The sequence below is a fragment of the Phoenix dactylifera genome, chromosome 8 (genome assembly GCF_009389715.1).
Source record: "Phoenix dactylifera cultivar Barhee BC4 chromosome 8, palm_55x_up_171113_PBpolish2nd_filt_p, whole genome shotgun sequence".
NCBI lineage: Eukaryota > Viridiplantae > Streptophyta > Magnoliopsida > Arecales > Arecaceae > Phoenix > Phoenix dactylifera.
The window spans coordinates 18,097,940-18,122,996 of record NC_052399.1 but is presented as its reverse complement, the minus strand read 5'-3'; the positions used below and the strand labels follow the sequence as shown (position 1 = coordinate 18,122,996).

The 25,057-nt window shown below is 39.3% G+C and overlaps 3 protein-coding genes across 3 annotated transcripts; 2 read left to right on the top strand and 1 right to left on the bottom strand.

Annotated features, from left to right (window-relative positions):
- The first annotated feature begins 1,525 nt into the window (after window positions 1-1,525).
- On the top strand, window positions 1,526-12,453 carry LOC103710863 (ABC transporter C family member 10-like). The gene is made up of 14 exons (XM_008796773.4): window positions 1,526-1,700; window positions 2,175-2,267; window positions 2,484-2,561; window positions 2,659-4,691; window positions 5,302-5,622; window positions 5,698-5,784; window positions 6,301-6,897; window positions 6,995-7,159; window positions 7,258-7,552; window positions 8,787-9,001; window positions 9,110-9,415; window positions 10,629-10,692; window positions 10,800-11,039; window positions 11,596-12,453. Exons 3-14 carry the CDS (start codon window positions 2,540-2,542, stop codon window positions 11,721-11,723), a joined length of 4,473 nt encoding a protein of 1,490 aa, XP_008794995.2. The 5' UTR covers window positions 1,526-1,700; window positions 2,175-2,267; window positions 2,484-2,539; the 3' UTR covers window positions 11,724-12,453.
- A 1,819-nt stretch (window positions 12,454-14,272) lies between these two features.
- Window positions 14,273-15,943, bottom strand: LOC103710862. The gene has a single exon (XM_008796772.4). The coding sequence runs from the start codon at window positions 15,382-15,384 to the stop codon at window positions 14,479-14,481; it is 906 nt and encodes a 301-aa protein (XP_008794994.2). The 5' UTR covers window positions 15,385-15,943; the 3' UTR covers window positions 14,273-14,478.
- Window positions 15,944-17,267: 1,324 nt separating this feature from the next.
- LOC103710921 lies at window positions 17,268-24,650 on the top strand. Its single transcript, XM_017843747.2, has 3 exons — window positions 17,268-19,412; window positions 19,522-19,707; window positions 23,918-24,650. Exons 1-3 carry the CDS (start codon window positions 17,287-17,289, stop codon window positions 24,492-24,494), a joined length of 2,889 nt encoding a protein of 962 aa, XP_017699236.2. The 5' UTR covers window positions 17,268-17,286; the 3' UTR covers window positions 24,495-24,650.
- Window positions 24,651-25,057: the final 407 nt, after the last annotated feature.

Below are 25,057 nucleotides of genomic sequence, written 5' to 3'. Positions count from 1 at the left end.
TCGCTCACCAGAGAGGCACAATGCACAATGTTGCAGCACTCAAGACAATATTTGGTAAGTTGCCTTGTTTTATCATTGTGAAATTAGGACATTATCACAAGAGTTTGAGCTTTTGTCCGTTCCTACTTGGAGAGAGAGGAGTAGCCAACTAGCTAAGGTGAGATTGGCTGGTCCTTTCGTTAAGGGGCTCGCAAATTGACATTATTGCACCATTGTGAAAGGTAAATGATTATTGCACTGTGAAAATGTTCCTTGTACATTATAGCCCATCTTTAGTTTAGGTCATTGATTTGATGGAGCATCATGGTGATGCGTTAGTAGAGAGTAGAAAATGGATGGTGAGGGAGAGATATAGCTGGATGAATTATAAAAGAAATCATGGAAAATAATTATCATAAGTAGTTGGGAAAAAAAAGAAATTTTATAGTTAGAGCGTGTTCCATCTACACATGAACCAAAATTAGCATGCTTTGTAAAGAATATGATAATATTGCAGCAAAAGCGTGTCCTCCAAAAATTATAAAATTCTAAATGAATGAGGGTTACCAAGTGTGCTTATGCATATTAGCTGAAATCTCCTGCACCAGTTTTTCCAGAAAATAGTTGGAAAACTGATATACTGTTCGATAAAGTCTTAAAGCTGATATAAAGTATCAATGGTTATCGTGCAATATTTTTCTATATATATAGAAAATATACTGCATTAGGTTTTCAGTAATGCCATATATAAGTATCCGGTGGTTGTTTCAAAATTTAATATACAATAATTTAATTTAGAATTTTTTTATTGAGATATTTTTAATGTTATATTTGTTAAAAATAGCGATTGTTCCATTCATTAAGGAAATAAAATAAAATTTTAATTGAAGTTTTTTTACCAATTATATTTTTTGAGTTGCCATCTTGTTATAACTTTCACTATATAATAAAATTAATAATTACTTAATAATTTTCTTATTCATTATAGTAACAACTTTTTTAATTTAAAAATTCGTTTATTTTAATTTGAATAAAGGTGAATAATGTTTTGTAAGGTAATACTGAGAGAGAAGAAGCAGAAAAAGAAAACGACTTTGGGTGATTTTTAAATTTGAAGTAAAAATATAAAATTATGGCGTCGTGATCGTATTTGTAATTTTTTATTTTTACGCCTCTTTATCTTTAAAAAAAAACCTCTTTCGACGAACTCGAACCCATCAGAAATCTCGGGAAAAAACATGAAGGATTCAGAAATTTTGCGAAAAGATAGCCTGGTTTTTTTTTTCAATTATTTCTACAAATCGACAATTTTGTGCTCCGAGCCTTCTCCAACACCAGATGCTCTTTTCTCAATCCCCAATCCGCAACCAAGCCGGGTGGGAACGGGTTACCGTCACCGCCTACCGTTCCTAGTGACCAGCGGCGAATAGCTAGGACGACGTGAGCGATGACGGAATACGAGCAACGCGGTCTATAGATCGGTCTAGGTATAAATGCCAACCTCGGAATCCAGCTTCCGCCATTTTTTTTTGACTGCAAGGTAGGCGAATAGCCAGCCACCCAAGAGGCAAGAGCTCGGCTTCCTCCATTACTTCCCTTGCTCCTTATTCTTCCATTTCTCTTTCCATTCTCGGCTATTCCGTCCGTCCTAACCATTCTATCTGATTCTTGTCTATCATTTTCTTTCAAGATTATTGACAAGAATCAACTATGTTTGTTTGGTGAGTATGATCTCGCTGTGCGGTTCTTCTTCTCGTGTCTTTCGTTCTTTCTTTTTTTTTTTTGATTTATTAAAAAAAAGTGGACTTGGCGATCAAGAATCAAGAACTTCGTTCTTGTTTTTGTTTTCTGATGCGAAGAATCTCTTCTTGATACTTCGTTTATTCGATTTCTGGAGAGAAGGTGTGCATTTTAAGTTTCTCGAAGCATGAAGCACAGAACGTGTGCATTTTGAGTTTCTTGAAGCATGAAGCACAGCGGTGCAAGATTGTTGTTCCGTGTGATTGACTTTGATATTTTATTAAGGAATTGCTCATAACCCCAAAAAGAATATTTATTAAGGAATTCGTTGGAGTGACGGCGTCCTGATTTCATTGCATGCCTCGTGCTTAATTATGTGCTGGTTTTTAGGGTTTTTTTAGTTGGTTTTAATCCTCTCAGAGATCTCATTTGTACTATGTCCTACTAAATTTCAGATTATTGACTGGCAAGTTTACTTCAACGAAGCAACCGACCTTTCTATTATCAAGAAAGCTGTTTCACCAACCTTCTTGGAAAACAATCTGAAGGTATCTCGCTGTTTATTTATTCATTTCCTATTTTTGGAGAACCATGATTTTACTATCTATTACATCATTATTTTTTTTTAAGGATCATTAGTTCACTGCTCGTTACCTACAGTTTACGATGCTTTCAAATTCTTTTTTTTAGATGCTGTGTTAAGAATCTCAAATGATAAGAGAAGTTTTTTTGTTTTTTTTAAATTTATTTTTTTGGTGTAAAAGGATGGAGATATAATTGGTTTTAGGAATTGACAAGAGTGGGACAGTTATTGCATGAAATGGATGCTCTCACAGTCACAGGTAAATCCCTGACCTTTGTTTTACCCCTTACGCTTTTGTCATCGAATTAAAATTGTTGCTTTTTTTCATGGGATTTTTTCTTTTTTGGATATTTTAGGTACGTGGATGGCTTTCCACAAGTCTGTTTGTTCCAATCAAGGCGGAGAGGCCTGCGGATTCAGCGAATTGCTCTACTCTTCTACTTGCATGAATCACATACTGGTCATCTCTGTCAATGTGCTCATGTTTGTCTCCTTCTTGCTCAATTTTGTTTGCAAAGTTTCAAGGAGAGCTGTTCGGGTTCGACCACTCTTTAAGTTTTCCTCACCTCTTCAAGTATCATCTGCTTTGCTCAATGGTTGCTTGGGGTTGGTTTATCTAGGCCTCGGGTTGTGGATGCTGGAGGAGAACTTGAGGAAGGGAATGTCCATTCACCCTCTGCATTGGTGGTTAATGGTGTTATCACAGGGCATTGTTATGGTGGTTGTCGGTTTGGTGGCGAGCAGCAGAACTGTGCTGCTTGGGGAGGCCTTCCTTAAGATTTGGTCAGGAATTATGACATTGTTTGCTGGATTTATTTGTATTTCTTCTGTTCTGGATATCCTGGTAGCGAAGAAATTGTCTATCAAGGTCATTTTAGATGTTCTATCATTGCCGGGAGCTATTCTTTTGCTGATTTTTGCCTTTAAGGGATCCAGAGATGCTGAGGACTGTGAGACTGTAGATGGATCTCTGTATATGCCTTTGAGTGGAGAGTCCAATGATAATGTAATTGAGTCAGATGAGAACTTGACTCCTTTTGCAAATGCTGGATTTCTCAGTAGAATGACCTTCTGGTGGCTGAACCCTTTGATGAAGAAGGGTTACAAGAAGCCACTAGATGAGAATGACATACCTCAGCTTGGCAAGGTAGATCGAGCGGGGAGCTGTTACTCTCTGTTTTTGGAGCAATTGAACAGACAAAAACAGGGCAGACAAACTGCTCCTCCATCCATATTTTGGGCTATAGTTTCTTGTCACCAAAAGGAAATCTTGGTCTCTGGGTTTTTTGCATTGCTAAAAGTTCTCACCTTATCTTCTGGTCCGGTGCTTCTAAATGCCTTCATCAAATTATCGTCAGGGGAAGCAGCTTTCAAATACAAAGGATTTGTGCTGGCCTTTGGATTATTTCTTGCAAAATGCCTAGAATCCTTATCACAGAGGCAGTGGTACTTCCGCACCAGAAGATTAGGATCACAAGTGAGGTCTTTGTTATCAGCAGCAATTTATCAGAAGCAACTGAAGTTGTCAAATTCGGCAAAACTGATCCACTCTTCTGGGGAGATCATGAACTATGTAACAGTAGATGCCTACAGGATAGGGGAATTCCCGTTTTGGTTTCATCAAACTTGGACAACAAGCCTCCAACTTTGCATTTCTCTAGTAATTCTTTATAACGCTGTTGGTCTTGCAACAATCTCGGCTATGGTTGTGATTGTAGTCACTGTGATCTGCAATGCTCCACTAGCCAAGCTACAGCATAAATTTCAGACAATGCTTATGGAAGCTCAGGATGCGAGGCTGAAGGCTTTGTCAGAAGCTCTGGTGAATATGAAAGTGCTTAAGCTATATGCTTGGGAAACACATTTCAAGAGAGCTATAGAAGGGTTGAGGGAAGTGGAATGCAAATGGTTGAAGGCATTTCAGCTTCGGAGAGCATACAATAGCTTTCTCTTTTGGTCATCCCCCGTACTTGTTTCGGCTGCTAGTTTTTTAACATGCTATCTTCTTGGCATTCGTCTTCGTGCCAGCAATGTTTTTACCTTTGTAGCGACATTGCGTCTTGTTCAAGATCCTGTAAGGCAAATACCTGATGTAATTGGAGTTGTCATTCAAGCGAAGGTTGCCTTTGCACGAATTGTCAAATTTCTGGATGCACCTGAGCTGCAGAATGATGAAGTTAGAAGGATGTACACTGCAGATATCAAGCAGCCGATAATTATCAAATCCTGCAGCTTTTCTTGGGACAAGAACATGTTGAAGCCCACATTGAGGAATATAAACTTAGAGGTTAAAGCTGGGGACAAGGTGTCAATTTGTGGTGAGGTTGGCTCAGGAAAATCAACTCTTTTGGCAGCAATTCTAGGAGAGGTTCCAAAGACAGAGGGCTTGGTATGTTTTTATCACTAATCACTATTAGCATTCTTTCATCTTGGTCATCTACAGAATCTGTTTTTACTCAGATAACTGTCAGTTTCTTCCTTGTAGTGCTAACTCAGTATAATTTTATCTTAGATTGAAGCTTTGATCCTAGAAATGTAATTTTTCATATTGGTGCACAGACAACATGGTTTTTATTTTATATTAATGTTACTTATGTTTCTTTGATCTTATGTGATAAAATTTTAAATTTGATGATAAAATAAAAAACATCTATTTTATTCCTCAGTTGATGCTGGGCCATTTGAAATTTAATGCAATTGAAAATCTCATGTGGCATTCTTGAAGAATAGAACTACTGGTTTAGTGCTTAAAATTCTGGTAGAATATACATCATGATCAGACCCGCCTCACGCTAATTAAATATTCTCTTACCATCTGGAAACTATGATGCTTTCCTCCCATTTCTTATCCTTCTAGCTGCAATACATGTCTCTTAGCTTCCACTGTTTGTGAATAGTTTTTTTCTTTTTTCTTTTTTTTTTTTGGGGGGGGGGGGGGTGGGGGGGGGAGGGGACATATATTATTGAAAGACTGAAACATGTTCTCCTGAAAATTGCAGATTCAAGTTTATGGGAAAACTGCTTATGTTTCCCAGGTGGCATGGATTCAAACAGGAACTGTACAAGAGAATATTTTATTTGGATCTGTCATGGATAAGCAAAGATACCAGAAAACACTAGAAAAGTGTTCTTTAGTAAAGGACCTCGAGATGTTGCCCTTTGGGGATCTTACTGAAATAGGGGAAAGAGGGGTAAATCTCAGCGGTGGCCAGAAGCAGCGCATTCAACTGGCCCGTGCACTGTATCAAGATGCAGATATATATCTCCTGGATGATCCTTTCAGTGCTGTTGATGCCCATACTGCTACCAGCCTATTCAATGTAATGACTTGGTGCTTACTCATTGTTTTTCTTGCCCGTTGGATCTCTTTATGAGTTTACTTTTACTTTATGCAGGAATATGTCATGGGAGCTCTATCAGAAAAGACAGTTCTATTAGTGACTCACCAAGTGGATTTCCTTCCAGTGTTCGATTCTGTTTTGGTCAGTTCACACATCATCTCCAACATTTTTTTAGTGCTTGTTTTAGATACCCTGTTCTCCATCTTAATCCATGATTTCCTACTATACACATGCATGTGAATTTTTTCGAATCCTCCACAACTCGTAAGGTCCATTCATTGCTTGAACTATTTAAGAAAGCATGCATTTACCAAATGCCTAACTTCGCTCGTAAAAGAAAAAGAAAAAAAGAAGAAAAAAGCATGCATTTTGTTCATCATCACTTTAGGGTTTTTTAAAATTATAAAAGTTTTGAAACATGCCTTCTTGCTTAATTTAATGTTGTTTTGTTCACATAATCTATATATAACCGAGCACATAAAAGATTCAAGGTAATGTCTTACAACTGAAAGTGTGATTTCACCTTTTGTTATCCTGTTCCAAGATAAATGGCTTAGTATTTTCTTAAAAAAGATAATTGTCTTAGTAATTGAAGGAAATGTTATGTGAGCATAATGTTATCTCAAGAATGCCATCTGAAATGACTGTGTCTGGCAGTTAATGTCTGATGGGGAAGTTTTGCATGCTGGTCCTTATCATGAACTATTGGCTTCTACCAAAGAATTTCAAGACCTCGTCAATGTAAATAAAGAAACTATTGGTCCTGAAAGGCTTGGCAATATTGTTTCTCACAGAAGAAGTGAAACATCTACAAGAGAGATCAGCAGTATGAATAGCTCTAAACAGCTGAAGAAAGAAATACAATCAGGAGTAGATCAATTGATTAAGAGAGAGGAGAAAGAAACAGGTGATACAGGTCTAAAACCTTATATACAGTATCTGAACCAAAACAAGGGCTACTTGTATGCCTCGCTAGCAGCTCTTTCTCATTTAATATTTGTAGCTGGACAGATTTCACAGAACTCATGGCTGGCAGCCAATGTTGATAATCCTCAAGTTAGCATGTTGCGATTGATTATGGTGTACTTGGCAATTGGGTTCAGCACAATCATCTTCTTGTTAGCAAGATCTATATTGGTAGTTGCTCTGGGTCTTCAGTCATCAAGATCATTATTTTCTCAGCTACTTAATTCACTATTTCGTGCACCAATGTCATTTTTTGACTCCACTCCTCTAGGAAGGATACTGAGTCGGGTAAGGATTTCTGAATGCAATTTGGCTACTTATTAGTTAATGGAGAGTTTTCTACTATAAAAGTAACTTGTCAGCCCTATTGATCTTTCTTATGCAGGTTTCTTCAGATTTAAGTATCGTGGACCTTGATGTTCCATTTAGCTTCATCTTTAGCGTCAGTGCTACCTTGAATGCTTGCGGCAGTATTGGGGTACTGGCTGTTGTTACATGGCAAGTCTTATTTGTCGCCATACCATTGGTCTATTTGACCATCAGGTTGCAGGTAATATTTGAAACTGCAATATTTCATCTATTTATTTAAATATGTTTACCTCTTATATGATGAATCACATTGGGTCTATATTTGGAACCACCTCATAGAGCTACTACTTCGCTTCTGCGAAAGAGTTGATGCGGATAAATGGCACCACAAAATCTCTTGTAGCAAATCATCTGGCTGAGTCTGTAGCAGGAGCAATAACAATCAGGGCTTTTGGGGAGGAAGATCGCTTCTTTGCTAAAAATTTGAAGCTTGTTGACAAAAATGCAAGTCCCTTCTTCCACAATTTTGCAGCAAGCGAGTGGTTGATTCAACGGTTAGAAACTATGAGTGCTGCAATTCTTTCTTCATCAGCTCTTGTCGTGGCTCTGCTTCCTTCAGGAACTTTTAGCTCTGGTGAGTTGCCATAGGTGGGTTATATTGCACCACCACCATGCTAACTAGTTCTGCATTTTTCATCAAAAGAAACTAGTTTTGCATTAGTAGTCATGGCATTTCCTCGACATCTGCAAGTACTACTTTCTTATACTTATAAATTCTTTCAGTAATTATGAATCTAGTACACTTTGGGGAAATATCTGAACAATCAAGATAATATTACTTCAGTACCAAGGCAACTTCTTTTTCCTAAGAACTTGCCAAAGACGTAGAGCTTCATCTTTGGCAGGATTATCCTCCATATATGTAGCTTTCCCCCTTGCATGCTTAACATACATGCTCATCAAGGACAACTTGAATCATACAACCATCCAGTTATACTTCAGCATCATATTCCACCTTTGTGTAAGCATTCCGTATCATTAAAAAAAAAAAAGATCCTTGAGAACCCTTGAACCTGCCATTATTTGTATAGCTGAGCTCCATTGATTGAAGAAAATCTTGATGATCATTGAGGAATTTGTGTATCTGCTAACCCGAATGCTAGAAAGTTGCACCCTAGCCTACTTAGCTTCCATTAAAGTATGATAATAGCACCACAGGCAGGGACCACTGCATGTCTTTCATGTTTTTGTTGTTTCCTCCATTTACAGTGTTCTCCAATCTTAATAACCAGAAGAACATTTATTATGAAAAAAGAATTCAATAAATTGTTTAGCATCCTAGGGAGGAGTAATCTGGCCTAAACTCTAGGTATAAAAGAAGAGAAAGTCTACCACTGTGCCTAAAATTTAAGATGAAACAGAAAATATCTCATGTCATATGCAGGAAAAAATGGAGCAATTTTCACATATTCTCAGGGGCAAACAAAATTTTAACAAATACATAATTGTTAACTTTCTAGAAATGACAATTACATCGTTAATAACTTCTTTTTCTTTGGAGTTTCATATTGAATCTCAAAATTTGAGATTTAAGCTTTGTTACTATAGGATTCTGTCATACAAAAACACAATAACATAATTATTTGAATGGCAATCAAACTTTTAACCTAAATACAACAAAATTGATGCGTTCGATATCTGAAAAATAAAATGAATATTGTTCATGATAATGATAGATTGTTTCACCATTATTACATATATTTGTGAGCATATGCATTAACCAACTAAGGTCTGGTAGGTATGCATTTTAATTATAGGTGATTTTAAAGAGAGAATATGAACCAGTTTAGTACCCACTTTTAATGCAGGTTTTATTGGAATGGCACTGTCTTATGGTCTTTCATTGAACATGTCCCTCGTTTTCTCGATTCAAAATCAGTGCACTCTTGCAAATCAGATCATCTCTGTAGAAAGGCTAAATCAATACATGCATGTGTCCAGTGAGGCCCCAGAAGTTGTTGAGAGCAACCGGTCAGCTTCTGATTGGCCAGCTGTTGGTAGAGTGGAACTACAAGATTTGAAGGTAAATCTTAAAGGGATACTCTCTCTAAATTTTTATCTGATATTTCACACATTGTAGTGTTTTCTAATTCTGTAGGAATCATAATGCTGATGAATTTGCATTAAGCAGATCAGATACAGGCCAGATGCTCCCCTTGTACTTTGTGGAATAAGTTGCACATTTGAAGGAGGACACAAGATTGGGATTGTTGGCCGGACTGGAAGTGGAAAGACAACTCTAGTTGGCGCACTGTTCCGTCTTGTTGAACCAGCAGGAGGAAAAATTGTCATAGATGGCCTAGATATTGTCACAATCGGGCTCCATGATCTGAGGTCTCGCCTTGGCATCATTCCGCAAGAGCCAACCCTTTTCCATGGTTCTGTCAGATACAATTTGGATCCTTTGGGACAATATACGGATAAACAGATATGGGAGGTAATAGTTCTTTCTCAGTATGTGGTGCTTCTAATACTATAATATTTATTTTCTGATGTTTATGAGGTCTCATTTTGGTGTCCAGGTGTGAGGGCAACAAAAACTTGTTTGCAATTTACTTTTATTTATTTATTTATTTGGCCAGTGGTGTTTGGGGTGCTTAGGAAAGAACTATTCAAACGGCAGGAATTCACAAGATGAGTGCAATTATAAATAGGATAAATATACCAATGTGACAGAGTCAAATACAACCAAGAGGTTCTATTTCAGAGTGTCATTTTAAGTATATCACAGCAGGCTGATCTTATTTTCTCTGTTTTGGTTAGCTTTGTAGCCCATTTTTGCCATCTGGTCTTATCAACGAATATGGCCTTTACCATCTTATATAGAAGTTTACTTAAAGGACTAGTTTTGTGCAAGAAATGCGGAACGTCCCGAACCGGATGATTCCGCCCGTTCCGAACCGTACCGGCGACCTATCGGTATGGTTCGGGCTTTGAAACCGGTTCGCTACCGGAGTCGGACAAGATGAAGAGAAAGAGAGAGTGAGCGGAGGAGGGAGGGAGAAGAAGCGCCGCAGGGTGCCGGCGAAGGACGCGGCTGCGGAAAAAATTTGAAAATTTTTAAGTGAAGTCGGCAAATTGTTTGCTGACTTCACTTAAAAATTCCGAAATTAAAAAATTTGAAAATTTTTAAGTGAAGTCAATAAGTGATTTGCTGACTTCACTTAAAAATTTTCAAATTTTTTTCCGCGGCCGCAACCTCTATCCCCCCCCTCCCCGGCCTCCGGTGCCCCCCACGGTGCTCCTTCTCCCTCCCTCCCCCGCTTGCTCTCTCTTTCTCTTCGTCTTCTCCGGCTCCGGCTGGCGTTCTCTTGGTACAGGCTCGGTTTCGAACCGGACCGGGCGCCGACCGGTATGGCACCCAGTACTGGTTCAGAAATCCTTGATTCTGTGAAGATACTGGCACACAATCGGATAGCAGTGTCAACAAAATGATGAAATCATATTAGATTTTGCAGTATGTTCCCTTCTATAGGAACTGATGGTGAAGTAATATCCATATAGCCCGTGCCAAAGGATCGGATTATGCTTGTTTCTATGTTCAGAAAAATGGCCTCTTTTTGGTTAATTAGTCAAGGTTTTTGTATTTTTAGCATTGCTGCAAGATTCAATCATTGCTGAGTGGGTGCATTTTCTTGATTTTGTCAAAGGTTCTCGACAAATGTCAGCTTGGGGAAGCAGTTCGAGAGAAAGAACAGGGTTTGGATTCGCTAGGTAAAGATTTCTAGCATGTAATATTATTTGTTGTCTTTTATATTGACAAGCTTCAATTATGTGTTACTAAAATTGTCCTTATTTTCCTCTGAAAACCTTACAATTAGTTGTTGAAGATGGGTCAAATTGGAGCATGGGGCAACGGCAGTTATTTTGCTTGGGACGTGCACTTTTGAAGAGAAGTTGTATACTAGTACTTGATGAAGCCACGGCATCTATTGACAATGCCACAGATGCAATCATCCAGAAGACAATTAGAACAGAATTTGCAGATTGCACGGTCATTACAGTTGCTCATCGGATCCCGACCGTAATCGACTGCACAAAGGTGCTTGCTATTAGCGATGGTGAGTTGAACACATCTATCTTTTATTGCTCAGGGAAGAACATGCATCTATCCCATATGAACTTAAATAGCATTTTGAAAAGTGAAAATAAGTGTCGCTAGGTGCAAGGATTCTGAATTAATTATAACAAAATCTAGAAGCCTTATTCCATCTTGGATTGAGGACCTTCTCACCAATCAAATTTGTCTCAAACTGTTCTTATGCATTATTTTGAGTAATGAGAAGACTACGTGAGGTTTTTAATCTGAAAAAAAAATGTTGTTTCTTCCAAAAGCTTTAGCATTCACAAAAGAGGGGGATGTATAAGTCGCTTCTGCATATTTCAGCAAGCTTTAGTATCCTATGAACCTCTCAATTTTTTACCTCTTAGTAGTGAGCTCAGTATCACCATACTTGGGATGAGCGATAGGTCCGTCCCTGTGCAATTTAGATAGTTGATATCTTTGTCCCATAAGCGCCTCTTTGGTTTTTTGAAACAGGATATGAACAGTGGCCGGGCATGGAAATGATTAGGTAAACCTTTACATCTTACCATGAGCTATTCCTTTATTTGCAGGAAAGTTGGTGGAGTATGATGAACCCATGAAACTGATGAAAACTCAGGGATCTCTATTCGCGAAGCTCGTCAAGGAGTACTGGTCACATGCTGTAGGTGCCGATGTCCAGTCCTCTAATTCACTTTGAGATGTATGTATTTTTTTCCAGACTTTCAGTTTCGAATACTTTCCTCGGTGTCATATACAAAGAGGCAACAAAGCCGTACGAGGTTCCGTTCTACATAAAAAATAAGGCTGCATCTGGTCTGCTGGTTTGAAGGCATAGAAGGCTTGTTCAATTGATTGCAAGGCGGATTTGAGATTGTAGAAGGAAAATAATTTGCATTTGCATGTTAAGAACTTATCTAGTGTAGTTGTCGTATTGCTCTGATGTTCTTCATGAATTGCTGCCGAGCTGTACATTTAGACAGGGGTCACTTGCAAGGTGAGGGGCTGCCATTTTGCTCCCAAAGAATTGCAAGGTGAGAGGATGATGTTAATTTTTTCACATTTCCGATGAGGACTCCTTGTCGAAGTTGGGGAAAAAAAGAAATTGTGGGTCGTTGCTGAAGCTTCCAAAGTAGACACCTAGCAAAAAGGAGATGCTCAGCAGAGTCTTCTGCTTCAATGACAGTGTGTTGCATGGGTGCTTGTCGTTCCAAACTACTACTGTTCGACAGTGTCATGAATATTTCTGCGCATGTCTCTTCGGAGACATCCAATAGAATCTCTCTCTTGGAAGGAATATTTCTCTGCTAGAAATCAAAAATTTGCCTTGTAAATTGTGCCCTGAGACCCAGAAATTCACGGGCTCATGCTTTTGTATCCTGTATTGGTATTGATGTTCAGACAAGGTTATTTTTCCTTCGTTTTTGTCATAAGCGTTTTTGTCATAAGCAAATCTCAGCTGTAGGAGAATCTAATTACCCGTGAGACATGCATAACAGGACAATCTTCCTTTGATTATTGCATTAATTCAATATTTAAATAAAAATTAAAAACTAATATACAATTTAAAGAATTAATATTCAAATGCTAAAAAACAAGGTACGGTTTGCAAATTAAGAAGGTTTTCAAGACTAATATGCTGAGAATTGGGAACCCTCCAATGCGGTGGGTGCAACAAATAAAATTTGAAAGCAGGTATACAAATTTTCAAAATCAAGAATCTATATGCAAATTAAGAATTTTGGGAATTGATACGAAGAACCCAAGTCACAGAGCGCAGCAAGTCTCTTATATATTTGTCATTCTTACTGCCAATCTGTCTTGGCACTACTACCCCATTGATTTTTTCTTTTTCTTTCTTTTGTGGAGAAATCGGCACCACTGATGCCCTTCCTAGCGAGAAAAGTGTGCAATAAATCTCTACTTTAAATCACCATGATAAAAATTGCTAGTCTTCTGTAAATATGATTCTTGTTGCTCCAAAACTCAAATTACAGTATTCCTGGTTGTTTTTGCTAACACTCTCCCGACCACAGAATCAGGTAAAGCGCAATCTTGATGTGCCTCCGTTGTGGCACAACTCAAATTATAGTGCTCAAAAAAGGAAAAAATCCCTCTGTATTGTTAGAGTCTTTGAACTAGATTTGTAATATAAGCTATGGTGTTAACTTTTGAGGAAAGAACAGCCATAATTTTTTGTTTTTTTGTTTTTTTTTGGCAAATTATCAGACGTTGAAAACCAATAATAACTCAGTGACTGTGTGAGGCAAAATCAAGTTATGTGGAATGCTTAATAAATTTTTTTCAGATGTATAAACAGTTATTTCAATCAAGTTATGTTTTGATGATTTCACTATAAAATATAGAACAATTTATTTTTCCTATTAAGATATTTTATTAATAGAGTAATAACAATATTCAAAAGAGAAACATAGCTGCAAGTGACAAATTTCCCTTCAAGATATAAGCATGGACATCATTTTCTGAGTGCTACATTTGATGTAATCTTTAGTAAGATTAAATAAAGCGCACTGCTTCTTTCTGTTAATTTCCTTTTGATTTACCTGCTTGCAACTTTTCTACTTTGATTGTCTGATTAGCTCAACCAAGAAGCATGCATGCTAAAAGGTCTATTAATTCTTCGTAGTTTTCCGCAACATGACAAACTAAACCCAATCCTAACCAATTTAGCTATAATGCCTTGGTGCAATCCTGACCTTCACCTTAAGATTTGCAACATGGGTTCAGCATAAAATAACCTTGCCACAAGCCACACGTAGCTATGACTCAAAGCAAGAATGTCAGGGCAACACTCCACAATAACGTGTGTGTGTGATGCTTGGAGCACCTAAATACCTACCTAACGCCTGAACAGTTTATGCGTGACATGTTTTATGTTATGCATTCACTTGTGAAAGACTCAAAAAACATTATTTAACAAAAAATTCTTTTGCAAGATGTTAGCATTTGCTTGTGCCTGTGATTTGGATTGTCTAAAGAAGATAAGCAGCATCACAATTTCCTCTGACCAATATCTGAATAGGATTGTAGACCTCTCAATCATATATGTGTGTGGATACTGGAATATAATTAACAAAAATTGTATTAAATAATATTGATGACGCCGGATGATTAAGGCGACTTCTAACTTAAACTTCGGTAATTTTTGGGCTTAACAAGACGGGCATCATCGAGAAACATACGTTCTCCATATTGCCTATTAAGATGGTAATAACTAAATCACAAACAGAGACAAGAATCACCTCAATTAAAATCATTCCAAATCAACACTAATGTATGAGAAAGAAGGTTTTTAACTACAGAAAAATGGAGCGATATTTTACAAGATGGCCTTTCATTTGTCCGCATTTGACCCACCTACTCCCGGCCGAGGCCGAGAGTATCTAACCCCATCCATCTCTGGACATTGCAAGACCCATCAGGGGGAAGTCCTCTCATGGCGCACTTCCATCCTCAATAACCGGTTGAGTTCTCATCATTGTTGCAGAAGGCATCTTACTCCTCCCAACCCAGGTAGTACCTAAAGCCTCACCCTCCTCAGCTTGGCTTTCCATGCCCTCCATTTTCTTATTCCTTACCAACCTAAAGATTCCTAACCCAACCAAACCCACCAGAACCAGCCCAACTACTCCACATGCAGATGCCATCACCCGAACTTCCCATCTACTCTCTGTTTTTTTCCGTTCCACCGACGGAGGCGAAGCTGGAGCTACCGACGGAACGACGATTGCGAAGTGGCCTGTGCTCGCTGCCGAACAGGTATTCTTCGAAACCACGTCGTGGAGATGCACCGATCCGCCACGTCCGAATGCGGCACATTTGATTGCTGGATTCATTCCCTCCGGCAAATTGAATTCTGGGAAGACAACCAAAATCCGATCTGCAGGCAATGCGAGCTCGAGCTCCTTCGTGATGCCAGAGCTTACATTGGATGCATCATAAGCTAAGCAGCCGACGACGGGAGCGACGAGAGAGTAACCGGGCAGGTCGTAATAGGAGGAAGACCTGTTGCCGAGATCGTGGTAGACGATGACCAGCCTCCTCACGGAAGGAGGAACAGGCGTCACGCCTGGTGGGATGTGGATCGAGCTGAGGTTTGCTCCCCTGCTCCGCATGCTGCCACTTCGTAGCCTCAAGACCGAAGCTGTGATGCCGGAGAGATTACGAGGCAGAGACACCTCGTAGAGCACCCCTGTTCGACGTCGAACTAGCTCCTTGAAAGCATAGTCTCGGATCGCAGAATTCAACGACTCGATCGACCTGTTCGAGCTTTGCGCCAAAGTGAGAAGAAAGGAAGGGAAGACCAGCAGGAAGATGCACCAAGCTTGCCCTGGCTCCATCAAACAATCCAACTCATGCGCCAACGCGTTGCAGCCAGGTATGGATGAGGAGCTCGCAGAGGCTGATGCCCTCTGGCTGCTCCTCTCGATCTGAGCCCCTGCGATTCAACGACGCCGTCGAGCTCTTGGAAGGAAGGCAACGGAGGGTGGAAGAGGAAAGGGGATCGACGAGGATATGACACAGAGAAGTTTTGACGATGGAGGGGTGCAGAGGGGAGGAGAGTGGAAGAGGGGGGCATCCTTCAATAGCATAAGATCCCTGGGGAAAGGGTGGAGGACGGGGAGGGGCCCATCCAATTCTATCTTTGAAGCCTTTGTTCAGGCCCTTCGGATCTGGTTTCCATTGTGCCACCTTTTTATGGCTTTTCGTCAACTGATCTGTCAACCGATGTACAGAGAGCGCAGGTGGGCGCAACGCCAAGGGTGGAGGGGGAAAGCGACGCCCAGAAGCGATCAGGGAGGGGGCTGGCTTTTCCAAGTTTAGAATTGGAAAGCGAATAGATGAATGGAGGAGAAATATTATAGGCTTTGGGGTTGTGGGATGGCAAAAAAAAAAATTGTGGTGGTGGAGGCCGGCGTGGTGGCACGTGGACGGCGACAGATTGGATCCTGGCGTCAATCTCGTACAGATGGGTCAACGACATCTGTGGCAAAATTTCGGCTACTTGTCCGACCGAAGGAGAGTCGTCCGCGGCTGCTACCGTTCTTCGTAGCGGCAACTTACGGCTGGGGGGGGGGGGGGGGGGGGGGGGGCTTCTACCGTGCTTTGAAGAGGGTTTAGTTTAGACCCATCAAAATTGGAGCGCCACAGCTGTCTCCGAGGAGTATCCTATGCCAAAAGTTCCCCAATGCTGATGTGGAATCGTCCTTGGTGCGTGCCAATCGCCTGATTCACCTTCACCCTCGCACAAGGAAGTGTTTAACACGAGCCAGATCGGACAGCGTGGAACTGTCCTGCCTCCCACGTGCGGGAACATCATAATTTTCCAAAGTGCTATTTATTTTTTATTAACCAGACCAATCCTGACCGTTTTAATTTTATTTTTTTTACACAACGATTGCTCGCACTATTCTAAAATGAGTGCAACCAATAAAGTTGACGAAAAAGAGAAGGGTGAGAGGGCAGCGGTGAATAACGAAAAAGTGATCCAATTTGCAGTTCTATTCTTCTCCCAATATACACGAGCTGACCTTTTTATCTGGATGTATGGTGTTTTAAATTATTAGATATGATAATATTTTAAGAAATGAAAAATGTGATTGGATGTAGCATTGTTTTTTTTTCTTTTATCGTGATCATTACATTAACAAGATTTTTTGAGAAATATCTTAATTCACGCAGCAACAATTCTTTCTTAAAATATCAATCAACCTTTTTCAGATCATTGACTGGTACCTATTAAATTAGCGAAGGTGAGATTAGAGTTTTCTTGCTATTATAATTATCGAAGAATTATTCCCTTGCCCTCAATCATGAATCTTGGATTTGCACTAAAGATGCCAATCCTTTGTTGCTCCTTATTGGCAGTGAGCCGACACTGAACCGTTGAAGCAGGAGCTCCACCCAGCTGTATTGATTCCTTTTAGGTGTGATCCATGAATATAACGAAATTATTTTTCTCGTCTAATATGTCACTTCATCAATTCTTTTCCCATGTGAAAAATGTCAGAGAAGTGCTGATAAAGTTTGGAACTTTTCTCGTCGCAATAGCACTCGGTCGCAGGTAGCCGCGACGCATCTACCGCGCCCGAAAACAAATTTCTGTGCGGTCTCTCGTGCTCGCCACGGTCTATACTTTCTAAAAACTTGCATCTCCCGCCAAAATTCAAAATCCGGCCGACGGGCTGCCGCCAGCCGCGCTATAATATGCCTTCCAAACGGTTTCTCTGTCTCGATTCGCGATGGATTCGTTGGATCTCTCCCGAATCCAACGCGTCGTCCTCCTCATCGACCTCCACCCCCTCCTCCGCCACCAAAACCCTAATTCGTATCTCTCCCCCGTTCTCTCCGCCGCCCGAAAGATCCTCTCTTTCACCCCTCTCTCATCCTCTCTCTTCGCCTACAAGTTCTTCTTTTCTTCCCTCTCCCCCGTTCTCTCCACCTCCAAGGTCCACCACCTCCTCGGCAAGTCCCCCACCTTCCTCTCCTTCAACCACCCTCCTCACACCCTCGAATCCCTCTCCCAAACCCTAAATTCCCTCGGAGCCGTCTCTGGTCTCGGCCACCCCACCGGCCTCAGCTCCCCCAGTGCGTCCCTGCTCGCCAGGTCACTGCTCCAGCTCGAGCATGACTATGGATGGGAGGCCTACTCTCAGAACCCTAAAGGTACGCCGGAATTGGTAACCGTTCGCTCAAATCTAGTCGTTTTGTTCTCTCCGGTCTCCCAAAGTTTGAATTTTTTATCAGAATTTATCGACTTAGAAGTGGGCGTTGATGAAAACTCATCAATGTCATCGGATGCGTTCTTGCATAGATTCTTTAAATTTTTTGGTTTGGTGAAGGAGAGGTTAGTATCTAAAGATATCCATATTAGTTGGATCGATGTTGATTTCGAGCCACGATGCACAGAAGAAAATTTGGGGTCGGGGTTCCTTGAAAAGGGAATTAGGGATTTGGGGTGGGGATTTAGTTCGACGGATGCAATAGTCCTGGGTTCTGCTCTTGTTCCTTTTGGGCTGATATTCCCATACATTGGGTGCGCCATGGAGTTTGCTCCTGCCAGTAATGCCAAGAAAGGTCGCGTGGAATTGGTTTTGGGGATTTCGGATGTAAGTGGGAAGCCTTTGGAGTGCAAAGTTTGTGACCTTGAAGTTCTTGATCTGAAGCTGCTCGGTGAAAGATCGGATATCAGGGATCTTTTCTCAAATAATTCAGGCAAAAGTTTTAAAAAAATTCGCATGGCGCAGGTATGGAAGAAAGGTGAGGGTGAAAAACTGATGCTCAACCCATCTGCCCTAGTATTAGTCCATAGGATTTCAGGGGACTGTAAGAAAGAAAGAAAAGGTCACTCTAGAAGAGAATTCTTTGCAGACAGGGTTCTTGAATTGCTTTGTACAGAAAAAGGTGAGCTTGCAGAGGGCAAGCCAACTTGGCAGCTCCTTCTAGCTTTTCTATATATCCAAAACTATGGGGCATCAGTATTTATATCTGATAGTGATGGTACCTCTCTCAAAGGCATCCTAATGCCCTTGACGATTAATTATGCATTGCTCAGTGTTGTAGAAAAAAATTCTTTGGGTTTGTGCCAGTCAGCTATCAGTACTAGTAATGGCTCATCTGAAATACTAGACAGATCTGCACCTTCTGCATCTAAAGATAAGGATGATAGAAGAAGAAGACGTAAAATGCAAGCAGATCTCTTTCAGAATGCCACGCTGACTTCCTTTCGTGAAGTAGTGTTTAGTCATGATGATGGCAATGCTTCAGGAGCAGATTTGGAAGAATTATACTTTGGTGGGGAATGTAGCATGTCCAAGAAGTTGCGGTTTCTGAGATGTTGGATGAGGCAGATAAAGAAAACAAGTAATTGTTCGAATATCATATTAAATGAACTAAAAGAATATCCAGATGTAAAAGAAGAAACAGAGGAAAGAGTTGTGGATTTGCAAGAGGAACCTAGACCACACATTTTCTCTTCCTTTACAGATGATTCATATCTTAGTGGGTCCGCAAATGAGGAGGCTTCACCATTTTCTTGCATGGAAGATATGGAAGCTTTTCTTGGGAGTATTCCTCAGAAAATTGAGGAAGGTTTATGTTCAGGAGATGCAGATTTGGGGTTCTTGGCTGAACGTATAGTTGCTTTGTCCATTCATGCTCTGTATATGAAGTTTGGAAGGAATGCAATAAACGAATCTTCATCAAAGGAAGCAGAGGATGCTTCTGACTTAAAGATTGTTGCTGAAATTTCTCATCTTCTTTTGAGGAAGCCCAAAGATTTAATATTTAAGTGCAAAGAAGTCAATCCTGTGTCTCTTTCATCAGATATAAACACTGCCGTTTATAGCACAGAGAATAAACTTGGAGAGTATCCTTATTGATATAATTTTCCTACATTAGTTGGCATGATATATGGTAGGATTGCAAATTTTTAAATTTTCAGACTTAGCATCCATGTATTCCTTAATGCACATTAGGCATGAATTGCAGATCCTCTTTAGAATGGAGATGCTTCGTTCGAAAATTGGAGCCAGTATCGAAGAGAAACAGAAGATGATCAAGGAGATTTGCTCACTTTTGCAGTTCATTGATATTAATCTTCAAAGTGATACATTTCACAGTAAGAGTATTGTTGAGTTTGCAGAGAGGACCATAAAAGCCAGGTACATTATGATTTTGCAAACATTTATTTGAGATCAATAATATCTATCTTATTTTATTAGGAGTATATAAAAAAATAACTTCCTCTTGGCCCATCAAATTGGTCATTGTTGGGTATTGCTTGTTTATATGACGTTTAGATGTATACATGGCAGCTAAGTCATGCTGTTTTTTTGAGTCACCATTGCATTGCTTTTGTTTAATGCTAGATTTGTGACTAATAGTAACTCTAGATCATTGGTAGTATGGATAAACAAAAATTAGATGAGCTTATTGGAGTGCAGAATTTGAGGCTAGTTGCATGTGTTGCTAAGCTTACTGGCATGCATGGAAAACTGTATATTGTTTTTCCTTGACCAAATCATTATTTTATATGGAACATCTAGAATATAGTAAGAATATGGGGTCCTAATTAAAGTAATGATTTTTGTAATGGAATTTTTATCAATTTCATAGGAGGATTGGGATTTGTAGATCAAATGTTAAAGATCAGGAGATGTTGGCCTTCACATTGATAATTTGAAGAAAGAAAGCACTTCCTATTAAAAGAAAGAATCATATCATGTGCTTCATTAAAGTAGTAGTGCTCTAGTTGATGTGTCATATGAAATCTGGTGCTTGTGCTTAGCTAAAAAATAAGAATGTTTAGCAGCAAATATCTTCAAGTAGAGGTTACTAAGTTACGAAGTAGTACGTGGAGTGAGTATAGTAAACCTCTTAATGACATATCCAAATGAGTCAGAGTTGCTAGTCTCTTACGCATATGGTAGGCTCCTTATGAGGGAACTTTTTGAGTTTTTAATAGCCTTTAATATCATGATCTTGACCGGATTGCTAGGATGCTCAAGTTCTTTTGTTGCACATGGTGTGGCCAAGCTGCTTTTAATGGGAATCTAATCCAAGGTTTACTTGATGAGAAAATTCTTGGTTTTTAACGTGCACCACTCATTTTTTTCTCCAAAAAAAATACACTAAGTTGGGGTAATGTGCACAACTATCCATTTATGCTTGTAGATTCTTTAATGTGTGCCTTTATCTTTAGCTTTTCCTTTTCATTTTTTTGTTTGGGTTGGGAGAGGAATTGAGGACCTATTTGGATATTCCTATAGGATTGGGCCAAAAATTCTATAGGAATTCAGCCTGTTGGCCCATCTAGCTTAAAATTTATAAGATCGTGTCCAAATCCAGTCCAGATCCTAATCTTTGGGTTGCAGAAAGAAAGAAAAGAACTATGGAGGTCTTTTTTTTCCGCTTTCCATAGGATTTGGGCTAGATGGAATTTTGTTGGTATGGGGCCATGTTTAAATAGATGGAATAATCCATGGGATTTTTAGCCCAATTTTGTAGGAATAGTCAAACAGGTCCTAAATATCAAGAGCCTTTCAACTGCCCATTTTGGAATACAATTTTCAGTCAAATATTCAGTCACATGTGAAGGCTAACCTAGGTTCTGAAGCATTTCTCCTGCCTAGGCAGTAATGTGGTTGAATTTAAACTACGTCACCATGGTTTGATTTTGGCATAGAGGCAATGCATGTCTAATGTAATTATGTACATTCTGCTTTGAAGTGGTGGGCTTCCCACCTATAAGTAGCAGCATGGTGTCTCACACTCTCACTCCTAGGGCAGTGGATTATAATTTCACTTCAAACTAACATTTCCACCCTTGAGATGGAAATTTGAGACTTGAGGATCAAGGCGAGAAAAATTATGTTTCACCTATATGGTGATGATTTTTTTAATTATTGTAATAGAAATAGTCATTTCCTTTGTTATCATGATGGACATTGAAATTATACATAGCAAGCATGTTATACATAGTTGTCCTAAGTCTCAATTCTTGATGTCCTTCTAGAACCTTATCAGATGGTTTGGAATTTTGGAATGAATGTCCCATGTTAATGTCAGATGAGTTCTCACTAACAAAAATTGTGGTTTAGCATGGATCAACTGTACTCAAGTAAAAGCTTATACAATTCATACACTATGGGAGTGTGCACTTTGTTTCTAGGAAACTGATGACTAAATTATATGCCTAATAAAGTTAGGCCATGATAAATATTCCATGGACCTAAGGTGTCCTGTACCTAGATTGTGTCTATCTACTGGTATACTAATCTTTCTATATTTAATCACAATTTTTTCCCTCTTTCTTCATTATTTTTGTAAGTTTGTTCTCATTCTAAATGTATTAACTTGCACTTGCCTCTTGCTTCTTAGCCTGTTCTTCGCACAACTTTTTTTTGTCAAATCTTAGATGCTACCTCAATATTTTCACAATGAGAAAGGAATGAAAGTAGTGATAACAACTTAAGAGTAACTTTTACAGATAAATAGCTTGCTAAGTTATATGTTGAAAGTTTCATGTTATGTGTTCTTATTTTCTGAAATGGAACCTGCATCTCCAATTCTTCTCTTTCCTGAATAAATTTAGAAATTTGAACTCCGAAGTGGTTTCTGGAATTCATTTTTGCTGCAATATGGAGACAGCAACAAATATAATCTAGCTAAGTGAGATATGATTCTAAAGAAAAGTAAGAGTCTGGGAGGTTGGAAACTTTCCAGTCAGGTAAATGAGTGGAGATCTGGCAATGAGCTGAATAGCTTACGAAGAAGATTTCTAATTTTTCAGGTATGGATCCAAAACTAAGAAAGCAAGCGTTCAGGTAGTTAAAGGTGTTCTAACACTTGTAGTGAAACAATAACCCAAAATGGAGACCAAATAATAGCAAGCATGGGAACAGAGTCGTTTCTGAGGATTTTTGGATAGAAGTTACCATCCTTTGCCACTGCTATGTGTTAAATAAAACATATAAAAGATACGCTTGACTAGGATCAACCATAAAATAATATCCATATCCATAGTTTGCTAATGCAGAAAGAGAGCAAGCTGGCAAATCTCAAGCTTAGGCTTCTGATCAAACCAAAGGTTATTTTGACTCAAAACTGAGGCCCATATTTAGCTGAGATTTGAGCTGTAAGCAAGCTACTCTTGCATTGCTTGCTTATTTGACAGCCATGGCAAAAAAAACAAAAACCAAGGAACTGTGAATTATTTAAGGACCTAAAATGTTTGAGCACTGGCCAAGTTGGAAATTGCATTTGGCAAGAATAATTTATGAGGAATCGGAGGTCATGTGAGACATGAAAACATATTTACCTCAATGGATTTCAAAGAGGGGTGGATGCCAATAAGGTCCAAGAAGTCTTGGAGGCTATAAGCATACTTTTTGCTGACTATGACATGTCATAATCAGCCTGCATATTGGCTAATACTTCATCTGACAGTTCTATAAAAAGTTCCAAACTGGGAAATGGAGGTATGGTAATCAGATACCAGTGAGGCACCTGCTTGAAACGCATGGAGACTAGGCAATTCACCAATAAACTACTCTGAAGGGTTTCTTTTAGTCTTATTTCTCCGGGTGGCTTCTGAAAGTGTTTGAAGTCTTTTTCCTCGTTTTGGGGAATGATGTCTTCTGGCATCTTGTGGTTGTGGAATGTGGACAACAAAGTGGCGATACGTGCAGCTGATTCCAGCAGTAATTAATGTTGCTAACGAATCAATATTTATTATTTCAATATCTTATGTCTTTTCCTGTCACATATGATTAAAGTTGCTGTGCCATCTTCATATCTTAACATTTAAGATACTGATATGAATTCTTTATCTGTGGACAAAAGTTCAATCGCCTGTAATCGAATTCTGTATGCAGATCATTGCATGTTCTTGTTTCCTTCTATTTAGTAATGGTTTAATCCATTATTTTGCCATCCATTTTTAACCTTATATACTTCACAATTTTAAAGTAGTATCGCATAAAACGATATATGCAAACATTTTGAAAGAACCTTCTAGTCAGCTGCTATGTAATCATGTCATGGCCCTAGCGTAGCTAACATATTGAAAGCATTGACCTGATAAGTTAATGGCTCAGGCTCTTTAAACATCCATGAAGTTGGATTCATTTATCACGTGTTTTGAAAAGATCAACAATCTACATGAAGCCTTTCCACATCGTTTGCCTTTCCAATAAATGGCAATGGTTGACAGATGCATGTTATTAGCACTATCCTTGATTGTCATTGAGCATAGCACACAAGGATGTAGCTTATGAATTTGAAATACAACGAAGTTTGATTAGATGGTTGAAGATGCATGCTCCTATGGTGGGAGATTAACTGAAGTGGTCAACTGGCCAACCTTTTCAGGTATGCTCATTGTTTAGGAGATGTCATCCATAAAATTTACAAGCAGATGGAGTTTGACTTATTTGATGAGGATGAAGTGGAAGCCTCTGATACCTTACCCAACAGCAATAGTGATGAAATAAGGAGGTATGAAGATAACAATGACAGAATACCTGGGATAGCAACTGGATTAGTAGTTGGAGCTCCCAGCTACAAGCATCAGCAGGAAAAGGGTGTCAAGAGCCAGCTAAAAATAATGGAAAATGTGCAGGAGAGACAGCTAATGAAAGCTCTGGAGAGAAGGAATAGGGATCGAAAGATCTCATCATTCACTAGCTGGATGCCAGATTTGCAGAGAGTGTGGGCGCTCAAGCAGCCAAGGGCAAAGATACCAACCCATGATTACCTGCGCAAGCCATCAAAACGAAGGAAACAGCGGGTGGCTGCGAATGATATGGTTTGCGAGACTCCAATGACCGGGAAAAAATATTCAGATGTGCAAGAGGATGATACAGGCTCTGGGATTAACTCATGCAGATCACTTTCCAAAGCTTTGTTTCATCATGAAGGCGATTCTGATTCCAGTATTTTCTCATGACGGCCTGTTGTTTCTCGCATTGTACTATGAAGGTTGCAAGCACACAGCTTGCATCATAAGCCGGTGCCTTTGTCCCTGATCCATGAAATGTTTTGTATTATTAAGTTTATAGCGACATTATAAATTTTAATGCATACATACAAATTCTACTATCCTCGTTACCAGATTATGCCAGTCGCAGTAAGTGTTCATCTGTTCTTTTTAACACAGGCAAGCTGCGGTACCTGTGTTGTCAAAGCTAATTTTAATTCCACAGGCCTCTTATAGTCCCATTTTTTACCAGATTATATCTACCAGGTTTTAAAGATACATGAGATGTGTAAGATAAATTAAAGCAAAGATGCGAACCAGCTATCGTAGCTATGGCCTATACAGTATAAAGTTTCTGGATTGTAAATTTTCAATGCCCGTGGATGAGTGCTTCTTTCCTTCTCTCACAGATGCCATGCAATTATGTTATCACCAGAAAAAGATGTTTCCTTTTGACATATCTAAGATGTGTAAATTAAATTATAAACTGACTGGAAGTATACCAACTAGTTTTTGTAACCATACTATGTTAT

Coding starts and splice junctions, on each gene's coding strand:
- LOC103710863 (XM_008796773.4), top strand. CDS start 2,540: ATGGATGCTCTCACAGTCACAG. Junction 4,692..5,301: donor TTCCAAAGACAGAGGGCTTG/GTATGTTTTTAT, acceptor TGAAAATTGCAG/ATTCAAGTTTATGGGAAAAC. Junction 7,160..7,257: donor ATTTGACCATCAGGTTGCAG/GTAATATTTGAA, acceptor ACCACCTCATAG/AGCTACTACTTCGCTTCTGC.
- LOC103710862 (XM_008796772.4), bottom strand. CDS start 15,384: ATGGAGCCAGGGCAAGCTTGGTGCATCTTCCTGCTGGTCTTCCCTTCC.
- LOC103710921 (XM_017843747.2), top strand. CDS start 17,287: ATGGATTCGTTGGATCTCTCCCGAATCCAACGCGTCGTCCTCCTCATC. Junction 19,413..19,521: donor ACAGAGAATAAACTTGGAGA/GTATCCTTATTG, acceptor AATGCACATTAG/GCATGAATTGCAGATCCTCT. Junction 19,708..23,917: donor GAGAGGACCATAAAAGCCAG/GTACATTATGAT, acceptor CAACCTTTTCAG/GTATGCTCATTGTTTAGGAG.